Source organism: Marmota flaviventris, chromosome 2 (assembly GCF_047511675.1).
Source record: "Marmota flaviventris isolate mMarFla1 chromosome 2, mMarFla1.hap1, whole genome shotgun sequence".
NCBI classification, from domain to species: Eukaryota; Metazoa; Chordata; class Mammalia; order Rodentia; family Sciuridae; genus Marmota; species Marmota flaviventris.
Genome location: NC_092499.1, coordinates 1,051,540 through 1,064,577, shown reverse-complemented (window position 1 = coordinate 1,064,577; position 13,038 = coordinate 1,051,540). Strand labels below are relative to the sequence as shown.

The 13,038-nt window shown below is 48.2% G+C and overlaps 1 gene segment (V, D, J or C); it reads right to left on the bottom strand.

Annotated features, from left to right (window-relative positions):
- Window positions 1-4,265: 4,265 nt before the first annotated feature.
- LOC139704814 (immunoglobulin heavy variable 3-11-like) lies at window positions 4,266-12,580 on the bottom strand. The segment is given in 3 exon segments: window positions 4,266-4,310; window positions 12,120-12,430; window positions 12,535-12,580. Coding segments are annotated over 3 exon segments (402 nt in total).
- Window positions 12,581-13,038: the final 458 nt, after the last annotated feature.

Here is a 13,038-nt window from a genome sequence, read left to right as displayed (position 1 = left end):
TAGATGAAGAAAGCTTGGAGTCTGTGCACAGTGGGTCTTCAGCCAGGAAGACAATGGAGTGACAGCATTTGCTGGGAAACAGGTGGAACTGGGACCATCAAGCTGATGAAGGAGGCCAGACGCAGAAGCCAAGGGCCAATCTTCTCTCCCAATTGAGGAAACTGGAGAAGAGGGAGAGGAGAGGAGGGTGATGTGGACAGAGAAGGGGATCAGTGGATCCAGGAAGGGCCTGCGGGTGGGCAGAGGGGTGAAGGAGGAGAGCAGAAGGGAGCTCACCATCTATGCTGTGAGCTGATGTGAAGGAGCACAGTGAACTCCACCTTCATGAACATCCATGAACCTCCAACTCAGACATGTGCAACACATAGAAGAAAGACCACAGAGCCCAGGAGGGGAGCAGGGAGGGAGAAGGGCAGGAAGGGGAAGGCTGCCCACAGAAATGGGGTCCTGATCCAGGTCTGAATCACTATGGAAACCAACTGCAGTGCTCTGTTTCCCTACAATGCACCCACAGTTATAAATACCACAGGAGAGAGTCAGAGGACACAGGCTCAGCTGTGGGGCCAGGATCCCTGCTCCTGCTTCATGGGCCAGAGGTCATGGTGAGGGCCTGGGCCTCTTCCAAGTGCTGAGGATGACCAGGAAGGAGGATGACCAGGAAGGAGGATGATCCTTGTCAACATGGACAAGTGATGGGGTCCCTGCTGGTTCTACTTGGGGGACCTGTTACCCTCTGTCCTTCTGATGTATTGACATGGAGGGGGCCATGTGTGCCCTACGTCTGGCCTCCACTTGAGTGTGGCAGCAGGTAAGTCCTGTTCACTTCCCTGGCAGTTGTACAAATATCAATAGCCAATTGGTTCAGGAGGATTGATTACGAGGGAGATTATGACCACAGGGATAAGGAGAGGACTTGATTCTCATATTAATGGCCCTGGGGTCTGGAATCTTAGAGGTGTCCTGGTTGCCCTGGTGAGGGCTTCCACAGCAGAGAGCTCTTGGCTGTGCTGGTCACTGTGGTGGCTCTTTTCTAGGCCACAGTCCAGCAGGGCAGCAGTGGAGGACATCTGAGTCACCCTCTCAGCAGCTCCAGGCACTGGGGTCATCACACTTCTTCCCTGGATATCCACCAGGTCTCCCCTCTGTCCCTCTCAGGACTGGGGAGGACAATTGAGGAGCAGGGCCACCTGGAGTCTCAGGCAGGACCTGGGCAGTCAGGCTCCTGTTCTCAGGTGCCAGGTCTGGGGTGGGCAGACCTTGGTGAGGACAGGGCTTACTGAGTGAGCTGCTGAGAACGTCCCCTGCCACTCCCTAGGGCTCAGCTGCTGCATTGACCCAGCCTGGCTGCCTGTCCCCCTGCAGGAACCTATCCTGATCCTCAGCCCCACACCTTGCATTTGTAAGGTGCAAAAGTGCCAGAATCCAGTGCTGTGTCTCAGGGACTCCTTGGGAGCCAGGAGGACCATGAGCCTGAGGTTCACTGGTGTCCAGGGCACCAACCCTGGGCTAGCTCCCTGTTTGCTGTACTGAGAATCCCAAGGGTGGCCCTAATCAGGGCATCCCACTGAAGACCCTCCTCTGAGTTGATGGAAAAAGACTCACCAGGGTCCTCTGAGCTTCCTCACCCTCTGACCCTGGTGACCCCAGAGCAGTCACTTCAGCCTCAATAATGCTGCTCTGCATGTTGTTCATGTGAAAATGCTCCTGTGTCAATGTGTGCAGGGCAGGGACCCCGGGGAATCAGAGTGGGAGAGTGACTACCCTGTCCTGTTCTGAGCTTGGAGGAACTGTTTTCAGGTTATTTCCATTCAGGATGGTGGTTGCCTTGAGTTTGTCCCATGTCACCTTTATGAGGTTCAGGTCCATCCCCCATGCTGCTTGCTTCTCCAGTCCTTACACATGATTGAGGCTGGACTTGTCAAATGCTTTTTCTGCTTTGGTTGATGCGGTGGTGTGACTCTTGTCCTCTATTAATGTGAGGAATCACATGTGGACACTACATTACTGATCTGTATATCCTGAGCCAACTTCTGAGCCCTGTGGTGAGACCCACTAGATCATGGGCCCCACCTCCTTATATATCCCAGAATGCACTGGGCCAATATTTTATTAAGGAATCTCACGTCTATGCTCATCAATACTGGTCTGAAGTCTTCTTTCTGGGTGTGTCTAGGTCTGGTTTGGTACCAGGTGTTGATGGCTTTACAGGATGATTTTTTCAGTGTTTTCTCCTTTTCCATCTCATGGAATAATGTGGGGAGGTTGGCCTCATCTCTTCTTCAACGTTCTCTTAGAATCAGCTGAGACTCAATCTGCCTCTGGGCTTTTCTCTCTTTGAAGGATTTTAAAGGCTCTTCAACTCCATTGCTTGATATTTTTGCATCTCACATATTTAGATTCTTGTGCTTCAGTTTGTGTAGGTCACACGTGTTTAGAGTTTTCTGTCTCTTCAAGTTTTTCTGGTTCACTGGAGGATATTTTTTTGAAAATACTTTCTAATAATCTTGTGGATTTCAGAAGTGCCTGTACCAATATCACTGTTTTGTCTAATTTTGTTGATTTGAGTCTTCTGTCTTTATTTCCTTTAGTTTGTCGTGGGTTTTCAATCTTTCTGTTTTCTAGGAGACATGTCTTTATTTCTTGGATCATTTGTGCTGTGTCCATGGTCCTAAAACTCTAGCCAGAGAACTCCAGCAGGACAAGGAAATTAAAGGGCTCCATGGGAGAGGAAGAGCTGAACCCGCTGCTTGCTGGTGGGGTGATCCAGCATCTGGAAGAACCAAGGTCTCCATCAGGGCCTTCCAGATCCTCTTCTGGGCCTCTCCATGTGGGGTTGCTGGGCGCTCGGTGTGGTGCTGGGAGCACAGGCTTCAGTGGGATCTCAGGGCCTGTTCTACCTCCGTGCAGCGACACTCTGCGGCCACCCCTCTGCCAAGCAGCAGGAGGAGCAGAGAAACCAGAGGAGACACTTGGCTCCCGCAGCTTCGCTGCTCAGAGCCTGGACCCTTTGCTCCATCTGCTTCCTCCTTTGCTTGGCTCCGGCAGAGAAGCTGACCCTGTCATCAGCAGGGGATTGTCAGTACCCGAGGGGAGAACGCTCCCTGAGCCCTGCTGTTGAATATCCGTGTCCCGGGAGGTGTGTGGACGGGATTGTTCCCGGGCCTTGCTTTCTGTGCCCAGGAGATCGCTTATGTCCAGGCTTTCTTCTTGCTCCGATCCAACCCTGCTCTCTGCATCTCTTTTTTTTAAATTTATTTTTGTTAGTTACACATGACAGTACAATGATCTTGACATACCATACATTTGAATCAAATGGAGTAGAATTTCTCATTTTTCTGAGTGTACAGATTACAGAATCCCATGGGTCATGCAGTCACATATCAACATACTGCAATACTAGTGTCTATTTTATTATGCTGCCCTTCCTATCCCCCCTTCCCCTCCCCTCCCCTCCCATCACTTCTCTCTACCCAATATAATGTGACACACTTTTTTTCTTCCCCTCACAACATCTGTGCAATTCTCCTTCTCCCTCCCTTTCCCTCCCACCAGGTGGAGGTTCATCAGCAGAGTCAAAAGTAGTGGGTGAGCCCACAGGAGGAGAAGATTGGGGATCCGTGGTTGTGGGGGTTGGTTTCCAAGCTAGAAGAATTTGTAGAGGTTTGCAAGAGGTGCAGAAAGGTAAGAGCATGGGAAGAAGATTACCTCTATGCACCTTTTGCAAACCTCGATCCCTGCAGTGGAGATCCAGCTCTGGAGACGCGATGTGCCCCTCATGACCACAGATGACCATGGAAAGTTCCATGTCTGCATTTCTGACCGGTGTTACGGGGTCCACTCCTGGAATGAAGGTGGCCACTGAGGTGTGGTGTGACCAGCCTCCCCCAGCAGCTGACGCACCAGGTGAACACAGGAAAACTTGCTGGAATCCAAAATGGGTGATTTGTCTTTGTTGATTTTATACCCATAAATATGAGAAAAGAAATGATTCCATCCTGAGTAAATGCTGGAGGAAAGAGTGGACAGTCTAATCACCACATGTGTCTGATGGTCACCAAGCCTGAGACCCCCATCTAGTGGTCAACTTGAACACTCCATGGGAAACACCTAGAGACCTTCTCAGCTGAGGTCAGACTCACCGTCCTTGGGAAGGGTCTATAACCTGGACTTCAGCCCACCTCCCACGCAGGACACTGGGGCATCCTCAGTGAGCCATTGGTCCTGCAGGAGCAGACATGCCTGGCCAAGACTCCCTGGGGGTCAGGTCAGCCAGTGCAGTCGTTCAAGAACCAGGCATGGGCCACCAGGTCCTGGGAGGGAGAGGAAGACAACCTGACCTCAGGTTTACACACTGCCTCCACACAGGAGCACATCTGCTCAGGCCAAAGAGGCTGACCAGCCTGCCCCGAGGATGAGCCAGGAAGACCTGGTCCTGCATTCAGCCCTGTGGGCAGCACTGGTGCCACTTCAGATTAGAAGCCAGCTGTGTCTTCTCTGTTTAGAGGGTGAACTGGTCAGAAAGGGAGCTCGTGAACAAGAAGTGCAGGCTGCATTTCAACCAGGCCTGACCTACCCTGCAGCCAGGGTTGATTACCTTGTCCTTGCTGTGGTAGCTGTGTTTGCATGTGATGGCAGTGACCTATGACCTTGAGACATTGCTGGGTGTGGAAGCTACTGTCCATGTGGAAGCTACTATCCAGGCTGGTCAGCCTCTTTGGCCTGAGCAGATGTGCTCCTGTGTGGAGGCAGTGTGTAAACCTGAGGCCAGGTGTTCCTCTCCCTCCAAGAACCTGGTGTCCCACGCCTGGTTCTCCCAACCCTGCAGAGGCTGTTGGACCACAGAACCAGTGAGCACAACCCTCTGTTAATATGCACACTCCTCTAGTGATGTGCACTCTCCTCTAGTGACGTGCACACTCCTCTAGTGACACAAACACTCCTGAGGTGATGTGCACACTCAACATTGCTGGTGGGACTGCAAATTGGTGCAATCCCTCTGGAAAGCAGTATGGAGATTCCTAAAAAAACTAGGAATGGAAACACCAGGTGACCCTTTTCCCCACATCCTGGCCAACACTCATTGTTGCCTGTGTGCTTGACGATTTCCATTCTGACTGGGTGAGATGACATCTTAGAGTAGTTTTGATTTGCATTTCTCTAATTGCTACAGACGTTGAACATTTTCTCATATCCTGGTTGATCGATTATATATTTATTCTACTGTAAAGTGTGTGTAGATTTCCATAGCCCATTTATTGATTGGACTGTTGATTTTTTTTAAAGAGAGCGAGAGAGAGAATTTTAATATTTATTTTTTAGTTTTCGGCAGACACAACATCTTTGTTTGTATGTGGTGCTGAGGATCGAACCTTGGCCGCACGCATGCCAGGTGAGCAGGATACCACTTGAGCCACATCCCCAGCCCTGGATTGTTGTTTGTTTGATGTTAAGTTTTTTGAATTATTTATATATTCTAGGTATTAATGCTGTCTCTGAGGGGTTAGACCAGGACTGAAAAAAAAGACCATTGACTCCAATTAAAATCAAATTAAAGCAAGCTTATCATTTTGAGCGGCTGGGCTGCCTCTCCCAACTAAAACCACGGGAACAAGACAGCAGCTGCAGCTTTTTGCAGCCCAGTTTTATAGCCCACAATGTTACACAAAGGAGGGTTACAGATAACAAAACTCTTACGAGCATCACACTAATAGTAGTTTACATTTTTGCTGGCCCCAACATCAGAATTTATGAGGACCATTAGAGCCTCAGACAGGGTCGATTTCTGGCCAGGGGAGGCCAAGATTGATGAGACATCACTAAAGTTTCAGAGAGGGCTGCTATCTGGTCAGAGAGCCAGGCATGGGTGAGTTCAAGGCACGGGCAGGCATTCCAAGCAGGTTCAGAATTTCCAGTAATTTATAGTAAAGCAGAAATTAGCTTTTCATGATTTTGTGGCGAGATGGCTCCCAATTTTAAAAGGGAACCAGGCTGGGTTTATCATGAGGTGCATGTGGTAAAATTTTCTCCCAATCTGGAGGCTCTCTCTTCACATTATTGATTGTTTCTTTTGCTGAAATGAAGCTTTTTGTTAAAATTCATCCAATTCATTGATTCTTGCCTTTACTTCTTGTGCTTTGGAGGTCTTGTTGAGGAAGCCAGATCCCAGAGCAACATGGTGAAGATGTGGGCCTATTTATCTTCCAGTAGGTGCAGGATCTCTGTGCCTAAGTCTTTGATCCACTTTGGGTTTCATGCAGGTGAGACGGGGTTTAATTTTATTTTGTTACCAGGAAAACCCAGCTGAGCACACTCTCCATGGTGAGCAGCTGTGTTCAGTCCTGGTCACTGAGGGGGCTGAACTGCGAGTCCAGGGCTGGGCTCCTGTGCAGAGCTGCAGGGTCAGGTGGGCTGGTTTTCATGAGCAGAGGGAGGCCCTATTTGCATGTCCTCCTGCTATATAGCAGCTCTGGGTGGAGGCCGAGGAAGAGCAGCACAGAGAGCAGATCAGAGGGTCATGGGGCAGCATTGTGGACAGAGAATTCAGGAAGGTACAATTGCTTCTGCTATGATCTTATTGTACATAATCTTAATTTATTTAATATAAACACAAAATAATATGATGGAGGTATCAGTGTTAACACCCTGATGCAAATGTAAAATAATACACAGAAGAATGAGTGCTGGTTCACTGTCCAACAGCTCCTGTGTGACAAGAGTGACCAAGTATCTGGGCTTTTGCTTTCACCCTGGACACAATGGCTCCTCTTACCCTCCTCCAGCTCCCAGATGCACACACCTGGTGAGATCCTCAGAACCGTCCTGCATTGGAAATGTGCTGTGTGTCTTCTCCCCTCTGCTTCCACCTGCTCTCCAGGGAGGCATCCAGCTGAGGGCCTCAGAGGCTCCCTGCAGTGGGAAGGCTGTGCCTCCCTCTGAGGGCCTCCTTCAGCTCAGGAGCATCCAATTGGCACAGAGCCCTCAGGTACACATGCTGCTTCCATCTGTGGTGCGCACAGGGTGCAAGTGTGGGCAGGGAGAAACACAGGCTCTGTTCTTATTTTCAGTTGTCATGAGCTGTGTCCACAGTTGGCCACATATATGCAACTCTTGTGAGGGACCTGGGAGAATGACCAGCCAGTGTCTACATGGGCTTGGTCTATCTAATATGTCATCTGTGATCCAGGCCCCCTGTCCTCCTCCTGTGCCCTTAAGACCCAGGGGAAGCAGGGACTCTCTGTCTGGATCAAGTGTCTTGGAATCTTCCTAGAATCACAGCCACATGCCCTCAGTACTGCTGCCCTGTCACTCTTCACATGTCCACATGGTTCCAGAATGTAGAGGACACAGTGAAACCCTGGTCCTGGTCACCTGGATTCCCCTAGGGCTGGTAGAGTCTTCCTGACACCCTGAGCCTCAGTGTGACACAGCACCCCTCAGGGGTCCAGCCCCGTCTGCCTCTCGTTGCCTCCTGCCTCCTGCCATGTGGTGCTGCAGCCTCAGGAGCCCTGGTCAGGAGCAGCACCTGGGTGTTTGCACCCTGGTCTCCAGAACTTGCTGCAGCACAGCTCTCTCTTGTGAACCCTCAGCCACAGGAGCTGCTCAGAGCAGCACAGACTGGACTCAGCCACACTGGTGCTGGGGCCTGAGGTGATCATAGTGAACATCTAAAGGTGTGGACACAGCCCTGTGACTGGGTAAAGGGTTGGTTTGTGCCTGCTATCATCTGGGACCTGAAGTAGTCACCAAGGAGCTAACCTGGCAGCACCCATGAAGCTCATTCTGCAGGCACACAGGGTGCCAGATTGTGGAGATGGGTCATTCTCCACCTGCATTCCAGGGGATGCCCTGGGTAGGCCTCGGTTAAGACAGAGCTTTGTAGGTGTGGTCCCTACAGTCCCCATATGCCATGCTAGTGGAGCCTGGGTGCATGACATTTAAGGCCCAGCAGTGGTGGTCTGCCAGCTGCAGGGCCAGAGTGGAGAGTAGCAGTCAGGCTGCCCAGTGCCTGTGCAGTGTGGCCTGAGGTCAGCAGAAACATGGTGTGGGTCAGCCTGAGGCTTGGGGACAGGACCTCTGCCCAGTGTGCACATCAGGTGGGAAGTGAAGTATATGAGGCCTGCCCTTAACTAAAGTTCCATGTGTTTTGAGGACCTTTTCATGATCACCAAGTTGTCCTTTAAATGAGATGTGGAAAATATGCTGTCCCCAGGGGAAGAATAAAGTTAGACAACAGGAATGGCATCCTGTCCCTACTGGCTCTGGGAATGGCCCTGGAACACATGGACCTAGCTGAAATGGGTAAGGCAGAGGGAGACCATCACCACACCATCACTCATGTGGGGAAGCTACTGCATCAGGTCCTGGAAAGAGAGAGGACAGTGGCCTCTGGAGAAGGGAAGGTGCAGGGAGGGCGAGGGTGAGGGTGGGTGGTGAGGGCCACGTGCAGAGAGGGCCTTATCTTGGGGCTCTGCAGTTCACAGGGCACCTGTGGCCCACAGCCAGGCTGTGCTTCACAGTGACTGGGGCAGAGCAGCTGGTAGGCTCCCCTCACCAAGAAGGGACAGGTGATGGACAGCTGGGTGTGCACAGCCTGGGACCCATCATGGCACCTGGCACCCCTGTGTCAGGGTGCTGTCCTCTGCCTCACTAGAGCTAGGTTTCAGTGTAAGTGTGAAAATACAGCTGGAATGACCAGCTGTTGACTGATGGAGAGAGATGCTGACCTTCTTAGTGATGTTGGTGATCAAGCACCCTCACATGAGAAAGACAATAGCATACAAGGTATCAGTACTTTCCAGGTCCTTTAAAATGTATTAATGTCTCAAGTCATATGTCTGATTTATATAAGACCAAATATTATACTCAGAAAAGCAGGCTTAAGCAATCAAATATAGTGTGTCTGCAAATGAGGGGCATCATGTTTAGGTAAAGTGATCCTGCACCTACCTGGAGCTGGAAGAAGCTGAGTGAGACCCTCAGAGCAAGTTTTAATGTGTCCTGAGGAAAAGGAGACAGAAACCAAACCATTAGGGAAAATTAACCCATCAGAAAATGCCATCCAAATGCAGAAGCGATATGTTTTTTGTTAATTAAGACACCAACATTTGTACAGTGTACAATTATTAGTTAGGTATTTATAAGGACATCATAGCCACACAACAAAGGAAACGCATTGTATTTGCATTTAGTATGACAAAACATATATAATAAATCGAGGAGATGATGACAGGTAGAGAAATTTAAAATATACAAGATACAGAGGAAATATTGCTCTGCTATAAAATTATGTATGCATCTATAATTACATCAAAACAAACCACAAAAAATTTATTTTTATCATGTACAAATAAAATAATAAAAAATAAAAACATGAAATTATTAATGATAGAAATAGAAGTTACAAACATTGTTACAAAATTTAATATTATGAAATTTCATATCTAAAATCAGTGCCTAGCTCTCATCCAGCACATATTTTTAAAATACTCTCAGTCATTTAATATTCTGAAATGAACCAGGAGTACCTTTGACAACCTGTATATAAACATTGCCCCTGCTCATCCTCACCCAGGCTGGAGCTGGACTCAGGACGGTGGGCACTGACATGAGCAGGGAAAAAACCCAGGTGTCCCTCTCTGTGACCCTGCAATGCAGCCACAGTGGCTGGAAACCCAAGCAGGCTCCATGCTGCCTCCCAGATGCTAGGTGTCCTGGGGCTTCTCAGGCTTGGAGGCAACCCACAGCAAGGTGGGGTCACAATGTCCCTGGATACAGTGTGTCTTCAGGGTCCTGAGGCCAGTGGCAGAGCAGACCTGCAGTTCCCACAGTCCATGCTTCATCCTGGGTCTTTGCCAAGGGATCCCCTTTCTCCCCAATATCTCACTCAACTCACCCCTGTGCACAGGCCATGCGCAGATGCAGGAGGAGTGGGTACCTTTGAATTTGGGGGCCTGGCTGTGGGGTGTGGATGTCACCTAGCTCATGGTGATGGAGGCAGCTCACACACAACAAATTTTTATTTGTTTTAATTAGTTATACATGACAGTAGAATGCACTTATATACTTTGGTGTATCATACATAGATGGGATATAATTTCTCACATTTCTGAGTATACATATTGTAGAATCACATTGGTCATACAATCATATACAAACATAAAGTAATAATGTCTGTTTCATTCTACTATCTTTTTTATCACCAAATCCCCTGCCTTCCCCTCCTTTAACTTCTCTCTACCTAATCGAAGGTAACACTATTCTTTTTTTGTTTGATTTTGCATTACAATTTTAATACACATATATATCACAATTTTTGTATCTCTCTTTATATATAACGGATGTTGACACCCAATTCAAGTCTTCATACATGTACTTTGTATAATGATGTCCATCACATTCCACCATCCTTGCTATTCCCCTGCCCCCTCCCTTTCCCTCCCACCCCTCTTTCCTATCTATAATTCATCTAATCCTCCCATACTCTCCCTCCCAATCCCACTATGAGTCAACTTCCTTATATCAGAGAAAACATTATGTATTAGATTTTTAGGGATTGGCTGACTTCACTTAGCATTTTCTTCTCCAACACAATCCATTTACCTGCAAATGCCATGATTTTGTTCTTTTTTAATGCCAAGTAAAATTCCACACATCAGATAGAGCACAATCTCTAGGGCATACAAAGAACTAAAAAAGCTAAACACTGAGAAAACAAATAACCCAATCAATAAATGGGCCAAGGACATGAATAGATACTTCTCAGAAGAGGATATACAACCAATCAATAAATATATGAAAAAATGCTCATCATCTGTAGTAATCAGAGAAATGCAAGTCAAACCACTCTAAGATATCATCTCGCTCCAGTCAGATGGCAGCTATTATGAAGACAAACAACAATAAGTGTTGGTGATGATGTGGGGAAAAGGTACACTCGTACATTACTGGTCGAACTGCAAATTGGTGCAGCCAATTTGGAAAACAGTATGGAGATTCCTTGGAAATCTGGAAATGGAACCACCATTTGACCTCGCTATCCTTCTCCTGGGTATATACCCAAAGGAATTAAAAACAGCATACTACAGGGACACAGCCACATCAATGTTTATAGCAGCACAATTCACAATAACTAAACTGTGGAGCCAACCTAGATGCCCTTCAGTAGATGAATGGATAAAAAATAAATGTGGCATATATACACAGTGAGTTTTTGTATGTTTTCACATTGTGGTCAGGTTTAGGGCTTTCCTTCAGTGCGTCTCAGCTGGGTCCATGAACATTAGGGTGGGAATGTGGGTTGTATACAACAGTGAGCTACTCCGACATTAGGATGAGTGAGATGATGGTGAATGGATGGAGCTGGAGAACATTATGGCAGGAGAAATATGAAAAAGTCAGGAAGTCAGGGTTGAGTGTTTTCTCCCTTATGTAGAATCTAGAACAAATAAGAAATATGAAGGCAGGTAGAACCCAAGGAAATAGAAGAGATCAGTGGACAAGACAGAGGTCACTAAGGGTGAGGGAGGAGGGTCAGGAAATTGGTGGAGCCAGGAGTGAAGTGAGCAGATGTGAATGGCCAGTTCTGCACACGTGTGAGTCCTGCACATGTAGCGTGTTCCACAATGAGTTTCTCATGTAGATATGCATACACATAGTGATAATTTAATTAAAAAGTATAAAAATATGGAATAAAACTTAGGGGGGTACAGTAACTGAGGAGTAATGGAGGAAGGACAGAGGAGGTACTGGGACAGACCAAGGGCTTTTGTATTCAATGACTGAATGTGATAATGTCAAAATGTATCCCAATCAATATACGTAAGATGCACTATTTTATTTACAACATTATTTAAAATAAAACACTATTTTAAAAGAAAAAAATCACAGAAACAGGATAATTATCTTCAGACAAATCAAAAATAAGCATAGACCACAAGGCCACAGAGCTCCCCTGGAAAGCTGGTACACAGAGAGGCCCCCAGATGCAGGAAACCAGCCCTCAGTCCCACTCTGCACCTGCTCCTGGGTGACCCTGAGCTCCCTGTGTGCTAAGTGTCCCCTGTTGGCCTTGGGCACCCTGCAGGAGGTTTGTATCTGGGCTCACACTGAGGACCCCTCACTGTGTCTCTAGCACAGTAATAGGTGGCTGTGTCCTCGGTTCTCAGACTGCTCATTTGCAGGTACAGGGTGTTCTTGGAGTTGTCTCTGGAGATGGTGAGTAGGCCCTTCACAGAGTCGGCATAGTTTATATAAAGACTACGCTCACTAATGAATGAGATCCACTCCAGCCCCTTCCCTGGAGCATGGTGGAACCAGTGCATGCTATAGTCACTGAAGGTGAATCCAGAGGCTGCACAGGAGAGTCGCAGGGCACCCCCAGGCTGCACCAGGCCTCCCCCGGACTCCACCAGCTGCACCTCACACTGGACACCTGCAAACACAGAGGCAGCCTGGTCAGGACACTGGCACTCATCCACTCTTTCTCTCACTCCTGTCCACTCACACACTCAGGATCTCTGGTTCTCCATTCATTACCTTTGAAAACAGCCACCAGGAAAACCCAGCTGAGCACACTGTCCATGGTGAGCAGCTGTGTTCAGTCCTGGTCACTGAGTGGGCTGAGCTGGGAGTCCAGGGCTGGGCTCCTGTGCAGAGCTGCAGGGTCAGGTGGGCTGGTTTTCATGAGCAGAGGGAGGCTCTATTTGCATGTGCTCCTGCTATATAGCAGCTCTGGGTGGAGGCCCAGGTAGAGCAGTTCTGAGAGTAGATGAGAGTGTCATGGGCAGCATGGTGGACAGGAGAGCATGAAAGAGGTTAGAATTTCTTCTAATTTAATCTTATTTTTTATAGTCTTAATTTATTTAATATAAACACATAATCATATGGTGGAGGTGTCTGTACTAACTCCCTGGTGCAGATGTAAAATCACACAGAAGCATGAGTGCTGGTTCACTGTCCAACAGTTCCTGTGTGGCAAGAGTGACTGGTTACCTGGTCTTTGCTCTCACCCTGGACATGACTGCTGCCCTGACCCTCCTC